The following is a 17,248-nucleotide window of genomic DNA, read 5'->3' as shown; positions in this document are numbered from 1 at the left end:
GGAGGCAGGGGGCTGGGCAAGGGTGGCACCAGGCCCCAGGACTGAATCTTGGCCTGGCTTGCTGGGGTGGAAAAGGGCAGTGCTGGACCCCCTAGGATGAATCCTGGCAATGGAGGCAAGGGAAGGAGTAATAACTAGTAAGGTAAGGTAACTAGTAGAGTGAAAGTGCTAGACTTTAGGAAAGCTGATCTCAGTGAACTCAGGCGATTAGTCAAGGACGCACTGCAGAGTAGGAGTTTTGAAGTGATGGGAGCCCAAGAAGGGTGGTTGTGTCTTAAGGAAACGATCCTTCAGGCACAAAGCAAGACGATCCCTGTGCGAGGCAAAAGAGGGAAAGGGGCCAGGAGGCTTCCTTGGCTGACCAGAGAAATCCAGGGCAGCCTAAGGGCCAAAAAAGGAGCACATAAAAAGTGGAAACAGGGAGAGATCACCAAAGACGAATATACCTCCTCTGCTCGTAGGGAGGCAGTTAGATGGGCCAAAGCTACCATGGAGCTGAGGATGGCAACCCAAGTGAAAGACAACAAGAAATTGTTTTTTAGATATATTGGGAGTAAAAGGAAGGCCCAGGGAGGAATAGGACCCCTGCTAAATGGGCAGAAACAGTTGGTGACGGACAGGGGGGACAAGGCTGAAGTCCTCAATGAGTTCTTTGCCTCAGTGTTCCTAAGCGAGGGGCACGACAAGTCTCTCACTGGGGTTGTAGAGAGGCAGCAGCAAGGCGCCAGACTTCCATGCGTAGACCCTGAGATGGTGCAGAGTCACTTGGAAGAACTGGATGCCTTTAAGTCGGCAGGCCTGAATGAGCTCCATCCGAGGGTGCTGAAGGCACTGGCCGACATCACTGCATAGCCACTGGCGGGAATATTTGAAACCTCGTGGCACACGGGCCAAGTCCTGGAGGACTGGAAAAGGGCCAGTGTGGTCCCCATTTTCAAGAAGGGGAGGAAGGAGGACCCGGGCAACTATAGGCCAGTCAGTCTCACCTCCATCCTTGGCAAAGTCTTTGAAAAAATTATCAAGGCTCACATTTGTGAGAGCCTGGCAGGACAAATCATGCTGAGGGGAAACCAGCACGGGTTCGTGGCAGGCAGATCGTGCCTGACCAATCTAGTCTCTTTTTATGACCAGGTTACGAAACGCCTGGACACAGGAGGAGGGGTGGATGTCGTATACTTAGACTTCAGGAAGGCCTTCGATACGGTATCCCACCCCATACTGGTGAACAAGTTAAGAGGCTGTGACTTGGATGACTACACAGTCTGGTGGGTGGCAAATTGGCTGGAGGGTCGCACCCAGAGAGTCGTGGTAGATGGGTCGGTTTCGACCTGGAAGGGTGCTGGCAGTGGGGTCCCGCAGGGCTCGGTCCTTGGACCGATACTCTTTAATGTCTTCATCAGTGACTTGGATGAGGGAGTGAAATGTACTCTGTCCAAGTTTGCAGATGACACAAAGCTATGGGGAGAAGTGGACATGCCGGAGGGCAGGGAACAGCTGCAAGCAGATCTGGACAGGTTGGACAAGTGGGCAGAAAACAACAGAATGCAGTTCAACAAGGAGAAATGCAAAGTGCTGCACCTAGGGAGAAAAAATGTCCAGCACACCTACAGCCTAGGAAATGACCTGCTGGGTGGCACGGAAGTGGAAAGGGATCTTGGAGTCCTAGTGGACTCCAAGATGAACATGAGTCGGCAGTGTGACGAAGCCATCAAAAAAGCCAATGGCACTTTATCGTGCATCAGCAGATGCATGACGAATAGGTCCAAGGAGGTGATACTTCCCCTCTATCGGGCACTGGTCAGACCGCAGTTGGAATACTGCGTGCAATTCTGGGCGCCGCAATTCAAGAAGGATGCGGATAACCTGGAGAGGGTCCAGAGAAGGGCCACTCGTATGGTTAAGGGCCTACAGACCAAGCCCTACGAGGAGAGACTAGAGAAACTGGACCTTTTCAGCCTCCGCAAGAGAAGGTTGAGAGGCGACCTTGTGGCTGCCTATAAGTCCATCATGGGGGCACAGAAGGGAATTGGTGAGTTTTTATTCACCAAGGCACCCCCGGGGGTTACAAGAAATAATGGCCACAAGCTAGCAGAGAGCAGATTTAGATTGGACATTAGGAAGAACTTCTTCACAGTTCAAGTGGCCAAGGTCTGGAACGGGCTCCCAAGGGAGGTGGTGCTCTCCCCTACCCTGGGGGTCTTCAAGAGGAGGTTAGATGAATATCTAGCTGGGGTCATCTAGACCCAGCACTCTTTCCTGCTTATGCAGGGGGTCGGACTCGATGACCTGTTGAGGTCCTTTCGGACCCTAACATCTATGAATCTATGAGTGGTACTAGGCCCCAGGGCCCAATCCTGAAACAATTACCTTGATTTGGCCTGCATACCAGCCCCACCCTCTTATCTGTCGAGGGGGTGCAAAAGGTTGAGCACCACTGACGTAAAGTATTGCTGCTCATTGTATTAAATATTTGGCTTATTAAGGTGCAGTAGTTAAGGTGCTTATTAAAGTGCAGCCTACTTCCTGCTGCATCTGTTGGGCTTTTCTTGCATAAATAAACAGTGATTGTGTGAAGTCAAATACTTAAACACTTCATGTTCTGTTTTGGCAGGGTTTAACACTACCACAAATGTAGTAATTTTGGCAGGCACAAACAGACCAGATATACTAGATCCTGCACTGATGAGGCCAGGACGCTTTGATAGGCAGATCTATCTTGGTAAGTTCTTAGCTCTACTGTAGTCTGTATAGAATTTAATATTAATATTAGGCCCTTGAGTAGTTCCATTAAAATTATTGGAGGTATTTCCATACCTGATTTTTTGCAGCATCAAGTCTTGTATATAAAAAGGAAAGGCTTCGTATTCAAAAGATAATCTTTCTTTTTCTTTTCAACCCCCTTTTAAAGGACCCCCAGATATAAAAGGAAGAGCATCTATTTTCAAAGTTCACCTCAGGCCTCTGAAATTAGATAGTACATTAAATAAAGATAATCTAGCAAGAAAACTTGCATCACTAACTCCAGGGTTTTCAGGTAAGTGAATTACTTTGCAAAGCCATGTTTAGTTTGCATGTATTAAACAAGTGATACCAGTTATTGCAGAGGTAGAAGTAGTTTTTCATTCCTTCCACTTCTCTGGTTTACTAACATTCATTCTGCCCTTCTGCCACTCTGGACATTATTGCAGAGAGAAATTCAATACAAGTATTTTTTTTTCTTATGTACATGTATATTCTATCTCTCTCAGTAGTTTTGTTATATTCAAATCTTGCTCCAGCTCCCCCAGACTTGGAGATACTTTCCTGGCAATGTATATGTAGGCTTTCATCAGTAGGTGTTGTGTCCTAATCAAACCTAGGTTTATGCTACCAGATAGCAATAACTGTTGGATCTAAATATAACTCTTTCTGCCTATACCTATCTCTGGTCTTCAGTGCTAAAAAAAACTGTGGTTCTCATTAAATGTTACTATTATTTCAAGTCTCTTTAGAGAACAGTTATCAAATGGCATGCAGACCAAGCTGTCATTATATTCCTGGATGATATTTAGAACAAGCATTAGCACATACTGGGCCCATATGGGAGATGTTTATGCTGTTATTACTCATTTTGTACAAGGCCTATGACAGACAGTACTTTGAGGGATGAGACTTAACAAATTAGTTCTTTTGGCAACAAATTCTTTGATAACCGGTTAAAAAAATTTAGATCAATTCACATAATATAGTTATGAGTCAGCATTGCAAACAAACTTTTTTGTAGCAGTTGCAACCTTGCTCTCAGTTTCTGAAGAGATTTAGTTTATTGGGGTGCTTAGTATTTAGCTAACACTAGATTACATTATGTTCTCCTAAAAGACTTGAGAGAGCAGTAGTTGAAAATGATTTACTCTTTGCCTTGGTTTTTAGGTGCGGACATTGCTAATGTTTGTAACGAAGCTGCTTTAATTGCTGCAAGACACCTTTCAGATGCCATAAACCAAAAGCACTTTGAGCAAGCAATTGAACGAGTAATTGGAGGTGAGAGAGTAGAGTGAATCATCTGAAAAGAAAACGAGGCAGGAGGATTCTCTTTATATGCTGTAGTTTGGATCTGGTAGCTTGTTTTTTTTTTTTAAGTCAGTTTTAACTATACCCTTTCTTGTTGATAATGTAGCATAAGATTTTAATGAATTAGGTTACCACTGCTGTAGTAATTCTCCCTTCCATTGCAAATTTCATTTGATGCTTTTCCCTCATTTGTTCAAGATGAGGGCCAAGAAGAATTTTTAATACCTGTTTTGAGATTTGGTAAAATTTAAAAGACTTGCTATACAGAGCAGGCTATTTAAAATAATAGCATTGATAAAGAGCATCAGAATACACTGAAACTGTATCATGTTAAGATAACAGTATCATATTAATGACATAAATACAGAGCATAATGCAAAATATTATTAGTTTTATTTTATGTTCTTTCCCTTTTTCCTTCTTTTACTTATTACTATTCCTATATAATGTGTGTCAGTGCCAAACAACATATACAGGCAACCATCAGTCCTCTCGATCATGGTGTACAGTAAGAGGTCTGTGACCATTGCACCAAGATCTTTGATGTGTACACCTAGGCAAGCCTATGGAGGAGTAGAGGCTGCCCAAGACCTACCATCCTCCCTTTAGACCACTGAGACAGGATCCACAGACCAGACCAGTTCTAGACTTTCAATGCCTTGATGGTTGTTCTACCAGAGAGCAACAGCTAAAAATGACTGCTGACAGCCTAATGCTTTATTGAGATCATATTTCTGTCACGGTGATGTCCCTTAGCCTTTATCCAACCAAGGAGTTACCCACAAGGCAGTGGGGGCTATGGTTTTGAGGTACTGTATACTCACCTTACTCTGGAGGTTGCTACATTGTGGTATTTTGTAGGCACTACCCTGCCACGAGTAGCCCCACCATGTTGCCACCAGGCCCTCCAGTTGGATGCAGTTTAGGGTCATACCCAGGACTAACGTAACATATATAAGATACAGTAATAGGAAATAGAAGCATACTAAAGGGATTTTGCTGGGATTAAACGGTTTGAAACTTTTGGTAAACTAATACTTGTTTTGTAAAGGTTTGGAAAAGAAAACTCAGGTACTTCAACCGGAGGAGAAAAAGATAGTAGCATATCATGAAGCAGGGCATGCAGTTGCAGGATGGTTTCTGGAACATGCTGACCCACTCTTAAAGGTAAAGCAAGCTAAACCAGTAGTGCTCAACCTTTGTACATGGGGCTGGATGGGTAGTGCCCAGTCCCTCCATGGGCTGGATCCATCTAGTGGACTCTGTTCAGCACTTGGGACGTGCATGGTAGGGCCCTATGTGACCAGATGGAGGGGGATGGTGAGGGTAGCCCAGCTCTGATCCAGCCATGTGGGGAAAGGAGACTTGGCTCAACCCCAAACCAGCCTGGCATCGGGGAGGGGGCATGGCCTGACCCTGTGGAGAAACAGTTTGAGGAGGGAAGAAGAAAGTGTGGCCCTGCCGCAGCCTGGTCAGGCAGAGGGAAGGGGGCATGGCCGCCTGAACCAGGCAACAGGGGGAGGGGTGTGACCCAGTCCCCAAAGGTGAAGTGGGGGGCAGCCTGGCCCCAGCCATGCAAGGAAAGGGGGCTTGGCCCAGCCCTGATCCAGCTGTGCAGGGAAAAGGGGCTTGGCCCAGCCCTGATCTGGCCATGTTGGGGGAGGGTTGTGGCCTGGCTCCAACCTGCCACATTGGGTTCAAGATTTGGCAGCAGGGGGGAGATTGCAGTCATCATCTTTAGTTCAGATCATTACTGCCCATAAGATGCAAGCTTCTGAACAGCTGTTTTTAGCTTATATGAAATTAGTTGGTGAGTCTTGGTCGTCTTCTTTTGAAGACAGAACCAGTACAATAATTGGCCTCTCCTAATATTGCCAGAGGCTAAATGGAGTTCAGATTGAATACCCAGTCAAATGTTTAGGATTGTTTTCCTTCAAAGTTAAGGAGGGCTGAAGACTGCGAGTTGAAAAACAGATACTGTTGAGATACAACTACCCAGTCTTTCCACGGTATAAGTGAGGTATGTAAGCTAGGCTTCAGTCACCTGGGTGAGGGAAGGTTCCACTGTGAAAGAGGCAGAGAACTATTGATCTCAATATATTGTGTATTTTAATTTAGGTTCGCTAAATTATATCTGTATGGCAGCTGGTAATGAATGCTTCTCAGACCAACTAAAATACTTTAACCAGTCCCAAACCTTTTATTTATTAGGGTAATGCTATATTGTAGTTATTGACAGTGCTCATCCATGTTGGTTGGCTTTCAATCAGCATTAATTCATAATCTTTTTGCTTTTGTATACCTGTCCTGCAAATTTAATTATTTTCTCAAATGTAGAGCACATTTAAAATAGTCCAGCCTACATATATGATTTTAAATGACTGCTACTGTTCTGAATAGACCATAGGCCATAATCCATGGTAATAGAAAATGCTTGAGAAAAAGCATTTCAGTATATATGCACTGACATCTGCAAGAAAGATGGATTGCCATTTGGGTTGAAAACAGTGCTTTACCTGAAGAGGAGTCATGTCAGTTTGACCTTGCTCCCCAGCATCTGTATAGCTCACATGCTTCAGTAGGGCTTTTTGGCACTTCTATCTAATAGCTGATTCACTCAATGCTTGGGTAAAACTATCCAACATTTCACTAACAGTTCTCAACTCTCACACTTCCCCTCTCCAAAAATAAGCCCAGGGTTTTCAGCAACAGACTACAAGCCGTAGAGATGGTATATGGTATGCGTATATGGGTTTTTTTCTTATAGGACCATGACATTCCTTTCATATGCTATCTTGTCAGAGATTATAACATTGCAGTAATTTGGAGTGTGATTTTTTTTTTTTTTGGTTTGCTCTGTTTTCCCCACTCCCTCCTTAAACCAAGGTATCTATTATTCCACGTGGCAAAGGATTAGGTTATGCTCAGTACTTACCAAAAGAGCAGTACCTGTACACCAAAGAGCAGCTACTTGACAGAATGTGCATGACCTTGGGAGGACGTGTATCTGAACAAATCTTCTTTGGAAAAATTACAACAGGAGCCCAAGATGACTTGAGGAAGGTGACTCAGAGCGCATATGCTCAGGTTTGTGCTTCATGTGAAAACTTTCTTACAATCTTCCCTTAGTCATACACAGGATTGCTTGAAAGAAGCCACATTTTTGCTTGGCTAATCAGGTTTTGAATTGCATGGTTTGGACCTCACTCTTGGACCTTAAATTTTCAAACCACAGTATGTATGGAGTACACAGAGTTATGCATCTGTGTTTTGTCTTTGCCCACAGCAATAGTTCATAACTGCTGTGGCCATTGTATTGTATGTGTGCCTTAATAACAAAGCCATCTTACTTTAAGACTTTATTTTGTTTTTATAAGTTACTCCTGTAAATAAGGAAATTTAAGTTCCTGTGGCACAGGAATGTATGGGGGAGATACCTATACTTAAATCTTTGCAGAAATCTTGCACTTCCAAAATGGCTATACAGGTCAGTCGCATCTTATGCGCATTTAACTTGTGCAAATTCAACTTTACGCAGGGTGGGAGGGGGGGCGGGGCTTGAGTCTGCACGCAGTGCTGCCGCTTACCTGGAGGCCCGGCCACCACCATGCTGCCAGCGGTGACTGCCTCTGCCTCCAAAACCTCCCACCGCCGCCATGGAGCCTTGCCCGGAGCTGTGTAGCCGGGCAGCATGCAGCCATCTCCACCACCACCCAGTGCTGCGCTGCTGCCAGTGGCCGCACAGCTCTAAGCATGGCTCCATGGCGGCGGGAGGTTTTGGAGGCAGAGGCAGTCACCACTAGTCAAATCGCTGGCATGGTAATAGACTATTTGACTATATGCGATTTTTGCCTTACACGCTGACTTATGAACGTAACCTCCGCGTAAGATGCGACTGACCTGTAGTTGACAAGTTGGGTCCAAATGTTTCTACAGTTGTACAGCATAGAGTTCAAGCTGCTCAACTACATACATGGCCTTTATCTAGTTAAGACTGGGAACCATGCATTTAATGCATCAGGTACTGTAAAATAACGAGAAGACAAGCAGTGCTCAGGTCAGTAACATCAAAAATCTGTCACATATATGGGTGTACGTATCCCCAAGTTAGTAAACTAAAAATTCTTTCCTGTGGAAAATTTTTAATTAAAAAAAACCAAACATGTATGTAACACCTAAAACCTCTGTTTTAGAAGGGAAATGCGTAAATAGGGAGTTCCTTTATGCCTAGGGTGACCATACAGCCTGGTTTGGCTAGGACACTGCCAGAATCTGTAGCCCAGTCCCAGCTGGTTGGTCAAAAGTCTTGGGTCAGAGTCTGGCAGTCAGGTGGAGCAGCATAATGCATTGGGCAGGCACTGCTGCTGCTCAGCCGGGAGCAAGGTGGGTAGACTGAGCAGGCACCACCCTGCCCACACATGGTACATCCTTGTTCCCACATAGCAGCAGCAATGCCTGCCCGGCTGACTACCTGCTGGACTCCAGCCTGGGACTTTTGACCAACCAGCCAGGACCAGGCTACAGAATCTGTAAGTGCCCTGGCCAGACCAGGACATATGGTCACCCTATTTATGCCTGTTAGGCCTGTGCAAATAGGGAAGTATTTGATTTGGATTCAGCCAGTTCGGAGGATATTGATTTGATTTGGATCACTGTCCCGAATTGATTTGGCTGAATCTGCTTTGGAAGATTTGGTGCTGATTTGGGGAGATTTGGCCATGGACTATAATGGGGAATCACTGAAATACCTATGACTTGGTCATTTTTCAGCAGATTTGGATGAAAACAGCAGAGATGGTAGCTCCTTCTGAGGGCATGAGGCCTGCCAAGCAGCCAGTCGACGAGCAAGGGAGGGGGGTCCCCAGCAGCCAATCAGTGGCAGGGGGTGGGGATCCTCTGCAGCTAATTGGCGAGTGGGCCAGCGGCACAGCAGCAGCAGAAGTGCCAGCAGTGGCAACAACACCCACTGCCAAGTACCCCCTGAGGCCATCCCAAGTACCCCTGGTTGAAAGCCCCTGCTTTAGCTGATCACCATTTAGGGTTAGGGGTTACTACTCTAGGATCTATTTTGAGAGTGGTGATGGTTTTTGCTTCTCTTAGTATAACTTGATTAGATAAATGTGCCTCTGAAAGAGTAAAATAATTGCTTCTGTGAAATGTAATGGAAAAATTAAAAAGAACAAAATTACAATGAAACATCTGTTAAACAGCAAAGCATCATGAACAATGCCACCTTTTTGAAATTTCACTGTTTGTTTAGGCTGTTTTGAAACTTTAAATAAAAAACTAAAAATGAATCTTCCATTCAAACTTGTCCATCTTTTAGAATACCCCTTTAAAAGGAAGTAAATAGTAGTTATTCTTTGTCAAAAGAAACATTTGTTAATTATAAATTAGTCCAAATAAGAAATCTGCTTTTTTTTTCACATGCTCCAATCATCAACACTACTACTTAATCCAAAATCTAAATATTTCACTACTTAATCTGTTAAATTTTCAGATTGTTCAGTTTGGCATGAATGAAAAAGTAGGGCAGATTTCCTTTGATCTCCCACATCAAGGAGAGCAGATATTGGAAAAGCCTTACAGTGAAGCAACTGCACGATTGATTGATGAAGAAGTGCGATCACTTATTAACGCTGCTTATGACAGGACAGTAAATCTTTTGAATGAGAAGAAAGCAGATGTGGAGAAGGTAAGCTTTGTGTTGCCCAATACCAATTTCAATTTACCTTCCTCTGCAACCAGGGGACACGGTCCTCTTTCTTGGATGGCTCAAATGCATTTTAACAAGCTACTGCCCCCCCTTGCAGTTGCAGGATGTTGACTGCCTGTGTTCCACTTCTTTATCTCTGGCAAGTGAGGGTGTTATTGGTGTTTTTGGGCATTGTGCCTGGTAGTTGTGCGAGGGAGGTGGTTTTGTGCATTTTAAGTGTAGGTTAGACAAACTTGTTATAGAGTGGCTTAGATAAGATGATCCTGCCTTAAGTAGGGAATCAGACTAGATGGCCTTCTGAAGTCCCTTCCAGCCCTACTTTTCTATTATCTTGGAAATTAAAAGCTAAATAGGAAAGTATATTCTCTAGAGGCATGTACGCACATTTATTTCTACCAGAAGAAATTACAGCTTGGATCTGGACTGTACAGATGTTCCTCTAGCCCCATGGCTGGAGAGCTTCACAGGCAAGCTGTCTAGCCAGCAGACACTAGAGGGCTGCTCCCTGAGCAACTTCCACTCTTAGGGGAGCCCATTAATTGGCAGCCTGCCCCCGTGTCTGTTTGGGAAGGAGGCAGGCTCTAAAGTGGTAGTTGGCAGCCACTGAAAAGCAGCAGCTCCTACACAGCCCCAGGAGGGCTGCAGCCCTGGGAAAATGCCTCCCTCATCCTACCAATCACTTGATTCATCCTGCTATGGTGGGAACCCTCCCAATTCTCCCCTCCTGGAGAATAGTCTTGCTCCTTTCATTCCTCCAGGCCAACTCAGAGGAGTGCAGGGAGAGGGGGAGCATGCAGGTTCTGCAGCAGAATACTGGGAGTCTTACTGCAGGGGCATGGCAGCCTGCCTTGCTCGACTACTCCAGACTGACCCAAAACAGTCCAGAACAAGGCAGGGGCATTTTGCAATAGTGGCAAGGCTCCTAAGCCTTGTGGCACAACAGTCTGCCTCCTCCCACTCTGCTCCTGGTCAGCCGGATATAGTGCACATGGCAAGAGGAAGATGGAGGGGTTGGAAAGCAGGCATAAGGATGCTTTCCCCAAGCCCAGATCCCAGCTTCTCTGGCTTTTGAAATCACTGTCCCTGCCACCCACCTGAGCACTGGAGTACTGGATACTGTTTTAGGGAATACTGGAAGGGGTGGGAGCTGGGCTGGGGAAAGCCTTTGGTTTCTACCAGGAAAACAGGGATTCTCCCAGTAGAAATTGATCATATCTACAAAGCCCATGGGTGTAAACATGTTGAGTTCTTTAGACCAATACATTCTCGAGCCATCTTAAACTTTCCAGTTTCTTGCCAGTAGTTACAAATATTATGGCATTCTGGTAACAAATACATTATGCCCATTTCATATTGCAATACGTGTAGAGTTCAACATAGCTTGCTAAAAAAAGCATTCCTTCCTTCTAGTAAAAGGCAGAATTTGTTATTAGCAAAGCCTGCAATTTGAAATAAAAAGTAGATTTTTTGCATCTAAAGCAACTTTTAAATATAAATTCTGTCGCTGCCGTGCACTGCAGCGAGGAGTCCGGGGGCCTTAGAGGCCCGTCAGGCGGGTACTTGTGACGCTTGGAGTGGAATTAGGCACAAGACGCTTATAGGTTGCAAAGCAAGATTGTTTACTTACGCCGTCAAGGTGGTGAATGACGGAGGTCAGATACTTGGTTAGTTACAGCTTAGAGTTCGTTAGGTCGGTCTGCATGTTCGGGCAGAAATGTTCGGGCCGGCAGTCGTTGATTTACGTCTAAATTTGGGTCGAAGACGGGGCGACTTTGGCAATTGATCAAATTGTCAAGTTACTCTGATATGTATGTTCAGAGGTCTCCAAGGTGTGTGCGGAGGTCTCCGACTTTGCGGAAGTACAAGCGGGTTTTGTTTGTGTAATAGCCAATTGCTTTTTGCCACATCATAAATTTAATTAGAATCGCCAATTATATAGCGTCTCCGCTAGGGTGTTATTGCAGGGCTACTCCCTTTTTACTTTGACCAGTTATAATGATTTATGTAAAGCACAGAAGGCAAAAGTTTCATTTCTGTTAGTGGCGCAGCTATAAATCTCTTTTTGGCATGCACAGCAAAGAAGGCTGTTACTATCATCTTGTTAACCCTTAGTTAACCTAGTGCAAAATAAAACTGCTTTGAATAGTATCTCTTGCTTGTGGCATGGGCACTGCTTTAATTGGGTTGTGACAAATTCATCAAAATAAGACATCTTATTTCAGGAGGAAATATATACTCTGAGAAAACTACATAGCTTTATAAAATAATTAAATATCAAGGTTTTGGAAATGAAGCCTTTAACTTAGTCATAGAAAAGACAAACATATCATCTCTTATGCTCCCTGAAATGCTGAACTTCAAACAATACATCATCTAGCACCATTCTACTTCAATTCTGGCTCCTTCCTGTGTATGTTTTACTTCCAGACCAGGAAAACTTAATATAAAGGCTGGATGTTTTTCCTGGGTATGCATTACCTGACAGACTTCATTGTAAAAATACAGGAGCTTGTTTGGGATTCAGTAATGGTAAAATAGGTGGCTATTACCCTATAAAAAGATATTGCCATAATATCTCAGAGGAATATCAAAACTTAAGAAGTTTGTAGACGCTTCATTTCTAACAGTAATGAAAAGTAAGAACACAAGAATGAGAAGGCAGAGTAGATAATGCACCTTTATATAAACTTAGTCTATAAAGGTGCATATTTACCCTGTCTTCTGATTGATTTCAGATTAACACCACTAATAACCTCTCTGCTTAAGAATACAGGAGTGAGTCATACTTGTTTTTCTTTTAGCATGTAATCTTTTCCCACTTTGTTTTCATTTTCTCTGATGAAATATTTTCGTAAATATATCCCCTTGTCTGTCCTTTCAAATAATGTCAGAGCTCAGGTTTGCATGTACTTGGTGCCACAATGTACATTCATTCTACTCACCTAGGAAATTTAAAATCTTAAGCCTACAATCTTGCATCCCTACTTTCTTGATACTGTACACATTCTATTCTGCAGAGCAGAGCTTCACCAATAATTATTTGTTGTAATTTATAGCATATTCTTAACTTAATTCTTATTCTTCTTAACTTAATTCTAGCATATTCTTAACAGGTTCTTAACTCTGACCTACTAAAACTTATGGTCCAGTGTGTAAAGATACTGGAGCAGTTTTGAATATTATGTAAGGTTCATTTTTGGCTTAACATAACATTCTCCACAGCCCTTCACAGCGTTGCTTTGAAACAGCAATTTCTGATAAACAAGGCAGTGCACTTGGTACCAGTAAGATTTTAAAATACAAATCTCTGCTTCTGTGATGCTATAGAATCATGCTGTATGAAGCACACCCTATCTCAGGTTCCAATTTTCATTCCAAAATGAATTGACATAGAACCTAAACACAACCTACCCTGTAAATTCTTTCAAGTAAAACATTGAATATGTGTAACATACCTCTCTGTTGCTTTAGGTTGCTCTCCGACTACTGGAGAAGGAGGTACTGGATAAAAGTGATATGGTTGAATTACTCGGCCCAAGACCATTTGCAGAAAAATCTACGTATGAAGAATTTGTTGAAGGCACAGGCAGCTTAGATGAAGATACTTCACTCCCAGAAGGCCTGAAAGACTGGAACAAAGATCGTGAGAAAGAGGAGACAACTGATGAGGAGGTTGCCAGACAGATCACAGGAGGGATGCAATTTTAATTTTGAAATATGCTGTGGTATTGACTTGCTATGGAAGTGTTTTCCAGAATGCTTGTATTAAAATCTGTTTATTCAAACAAACCTCTACTGCTGGTGAGTGAAAGAGTAGAGGCTTACATTGAAAGATGGGAAGAATCTGAGCCTGTTTGTTGTCCTCATTCACAGGGAAAAGATTCTTTTTTAGCAGTCAGCGAAGGGAGACTATTTGAAGATTGGCCTAAAGTGGAATACAGAACTGAATATCTGCTTCCCCCCCACCACCGCCACCCCCAGCTTCCCCCCAATACTTTGAAACTGTTTGGTCAAGCAGGTCCATTTCTAAATTAATCCAAGTTAAAAATCAGGTATCCATAACTGTTGATATAGAAAATCTGACTGTATATTTGATCTCCATCCAAGCGTAAATCATAACATCCTTATGTGGAAAATACTGACGGCTTAACCCAGGGTCTGATCTTACAAAACGCTTGTTTTGCAGGAATATCAACTGTTTGCCTACCTGTAGTTTTCTTCCTCCAGTGCAAAAAGTTTATAGGAGAACTGCTGTAACATTGGCCATGAAAATAAAGTCCTGCTTGAATAGATTTGTAATTTAAGTCATGGTTCATTGTCTTAAAGTGTAAAACTAAATTCAACTTATTCAGTTTTATTGAATTTTTTTTACAAGGATCTGTAAGGTATTGAACACATGAATGTACTGTGTTCATTGTGTAAATAAGGTTTCTTTGAAAGAGTCAATAAAATCAGTGCTTATATGAAGAAGTTTTGCTGTATTTTAAGCTGATCGCTCATGAGAGAAATTTGGCCCAATTCAGAGATCCTGATTTGTACAAATTCCCCCTGACTTACAAGCTTTGGTTGAGTCAGGATTCTGTTTTTGGGCAAGCACTTCAAAAGCCTCTGGAAGGCTGCAAGAGTAAAAAATGGGGTGGGAGAGGGAATGGGCTGCCGTTACAAAGTGTTGTTATAAAGAGCACCAATGTCACATCAGATGAGATTAGAAAGAAAACACATAACTTGGACTGTAAGTAAGTTACCTGTTTACACGGTTTTATACCATTTATAATGGTCAGCTTCTTGAAATTGATTGTGACCTACAGACTGCATCACTTAAGGATTCCTCATTTTTTTGGAAAAGTTGGCTAGCAGTTTCCTTCCCAAACAGTCCTTGTTTTTGTTTTTATGGGGATAGAGCAAGTAAACTGAGCCACTGGAGTCCTTTTGGTGATGGACAAAAGATCCTTTAACTTAGATAGTGTGGAAATGACTGAAACTTCAGGATCAAGTGATGGCAGCTTAATTGATTCCAGGTGTACATTTTAATATTTTGGAAGATATTGGGGGGCCGGGCATCGTCCCTAAGAAGCCTGTTGTCGTGTAATGAATGGTTTGCATCCAAAAGTTTGTAATCCTTCAAGTAAGCTATACAGTGAGAACTTCCCTGTACTTTTTCATGATGTGAAGACTTAAGATACCATTTACAGTCTACCTTGACTTGTAGTAATAAAATTATTGTTGTTTGGCAACTATAAAAGTACATGGAGATGGCTAAAAATAATATCACTAACAGTTTTTATACATTTGTTGGTTACTTATTGAATGCCAAAGCCTAAAGGTGCATTCAGACTATTTTGCAATCTAGTGGCTTGTGTTCTCATATGTCCTTTATTACAGGCAGGAGACAAATTCCTTAGGAGAAGGATGAAGAAAAACCTGTGCTGTGACTAACAGAAGTCTTTCATTGTCTAGTTCTATCAGTTCAGCATTGGTTATCATGCAGGTTTACCTTAAAAATAAAAGGAATATACAGTTGTAAAGGGAAGTTGTTGTCTATTATGTTTTCAGCACTCAATTGACATTGACTATAATGAGAAGAATTGTTTGTTTAAAATTGTTCCTATTTAAACAAAATGGAGTGGCCAGTGCTGCTGTTCTAGCATTTGTCCATGGTTTGTTTGTTTGTTAAGCTCCCATTAGAGTATAGGCAGGAAAATACAGCCCATGGGCCAGATCCAGCCCTTGGCGTGATTCTGTGAAGCCTGCAGCAGGTCCCTTAGTCCTGTCCAGCCCAGGCACAGGGGGTAGCCTGGGCCATGATCCTGCTGCCCATGGGTGCAGAGGTGCCACCTGGTGTAGCTCACCCCATCCCTGCGCACAGCTCTTGGGCACGCCAAGAGCTGTGGTCCATGGGGCTGGGTGGCGCAGCAGCGAGGAGGCAGGTGGTGTGCCTTCCTGCTTGCCCGGCCAAGGGTGCCCTGCCTGCAGGGGACCTGGGCTGGTGTCCATGGAAACCCTGCTTGCCCACTCTATCCAGTGCTTGTCAGTAGGTGTGGGGCAGAGGGGCCCAGGGATAAATTGTCATCTCCCTGGGCCATCCTCCCACCAGCTGACACAGGGCTGAGGCCAGCTCAGCACCCCAGCCCTGTCCTCCAGCCCTCAAGACCTACCAAAAGTCCTTAAGGGTCCTCCAGCCCAAATACTTGCTCAACCCCTGCGTTAGAAGAAGGGAAGGGAATGTATTTTTACATGGCTTATTCTATCCAAATTTAATACAGCAGTACTCAATAGTACTACCTCGGAGAAATTGATATGTAGCTTTCCAGCTTGTCCAGCTCTACATCTTTGTGCTGATTAATATGTGCTTAACTTCTGTAAATGTTAAAAAGTAAAATATGACTTTTATTGGGGTTTTCTTCATAATTCAGTAATAGGGCATAAAGACTCACTTTAGGGAGAGATATTTAAACTTTTTTCACTGCCCTGATACAAATTTGAGTCCAGTCTGATTAGAGTTGAGTTTGTAGGGAGAATTTGACAAGTGGGTGTCAAATAGAATAAATGACGGTTGATAGAAGAGATGGCATACTCCTGCAAAACGCTATTTACTCAAATCTAAGATGACCCTTAATATAAAATATCCCAATAATTAGATTCTATATATGGAAAATGTATAAACTTGTTACAGATTTTCAGGTATAGAATCTAATTATCAGACAAATTTATTCCCTTCCCATGCTACATCAGGGAAAAGAGTGGCTGGAGTGGGGTCAGATGACCTCTTTGCCCTGATAACTTTTTCCCCCTGAAGATCCCCCCCACCCCCTGTTGCTGTCAGACCCTGCTCACAGGCTCTGTTCCTTTACTGAGTGGAAGTGGGGGGCAAATTTGAAATGCAAAGGACCAAAAAGCACTGACCTTGAAATAAACATACATATATAAATTTGCATATAGGCAAATTACTATGGGTACCTATAGACTTGATTCACCTAGAATTGATGCATTTTACCTTTTTTTGCAAATTGCTGCAAGTTTCAGCACAGGTACTCCCTCCATAAACATATTTTTGAACAACACTTTTGTACCTGCTTATATATTACCAGCTGTGCATGCATGATATTAGTCCAAAGCAAAAAGCTCATGATTTATCATATAGTTCATTGGGCTATATGATTTATCAAAAGCTCATGATTTATCATATAGTCCATTGCAGAATCAATAGCATTTCAAGCTATGGTGACCCCCACCCCCACTCCTAGCCCAATATATGTTTGTATTCCAGATACCCCTGCCACAAAGTGCTAATTAGCCCCCTACTCACAACTGGAACCAGGTGTTCTTGTCTTGAGTCCTAGGATCATCTGAAAAATTATAGAAAGATGTGGTGTGGGCTAGCTGGTCTGGCTTCACCTTATGGAGGGTAAGGCTACATCAGTCACAACAGGTCAAGAGGGGGCAACAGCCTCTCCATAGATGTTTGGTGATATTTGTCCGACA

The 17,248-nt window shown here is 43.1% G+C and overlaps 1 protein-coding gene across 2 annotated transcripts in view; it reads left to right on the top strand.

The window, feature by feature from the left end:
• Positions 1-14,236, top strand: part of AFG3L2 (AFG3 like matrix AAA peptidase subunit 2) — a 40,470-nt gene extending 26,234 nt beyond the window's left edge. For both annotated transcript variants that reach the window (XM_006269732.4, XM_059724256.1), the window contains 7 exons: positions 2,612-2,719; positions 2,909-3,034; positions 3,910-4,020; positions 5,102-5,217; positions 6,937-7,137; positions 9,551-9,745; positions 13,238-14,236. In XM_006269732.4, coding sequence (XP_006269794.1) covers positions 2,612-2,719; positions 2,909-3,034; positions 3,910-4,020; positions 5,102-5,217; positions 6,937-7,137; positions 9,551-9,745; positions 13,238-13,474 — 1,094 coding nt within the window. In that variant the 3' untranslated portion in view covers positions 13,475-14,236. The remainder of the gene's footprint in view (positions 1-2,611; positions 2,720-2,908; positions 3,035-3,909; positions 4,021-5,101; positions 5,218-6,936; positions 7,138-9,550; positions 9,746-13,237) is intronic.
• The last annotated feature ends 3,012 nt before the right edge of the window (positions 14,237-17,248 follow it).

The sequence above is a fragment of the Alligator mississippiensis genome, chromosome 3 (assembly GCF_030867095.1).
Source record: "Alligator mississippiensis isolate rAllMis1 chromosome 3, rAllMis1, whole genome shotgun sequence".
NCBI lineage: Eukaryota > Metazoa > Chordata > Crocodylia > Alligatoridae > Alligator > Alligator mississippiensis.
Note: the sequence above shows the minus strand (reverse complement) of the source record. Positions and strands in the feature narration are given on the sequence as shown.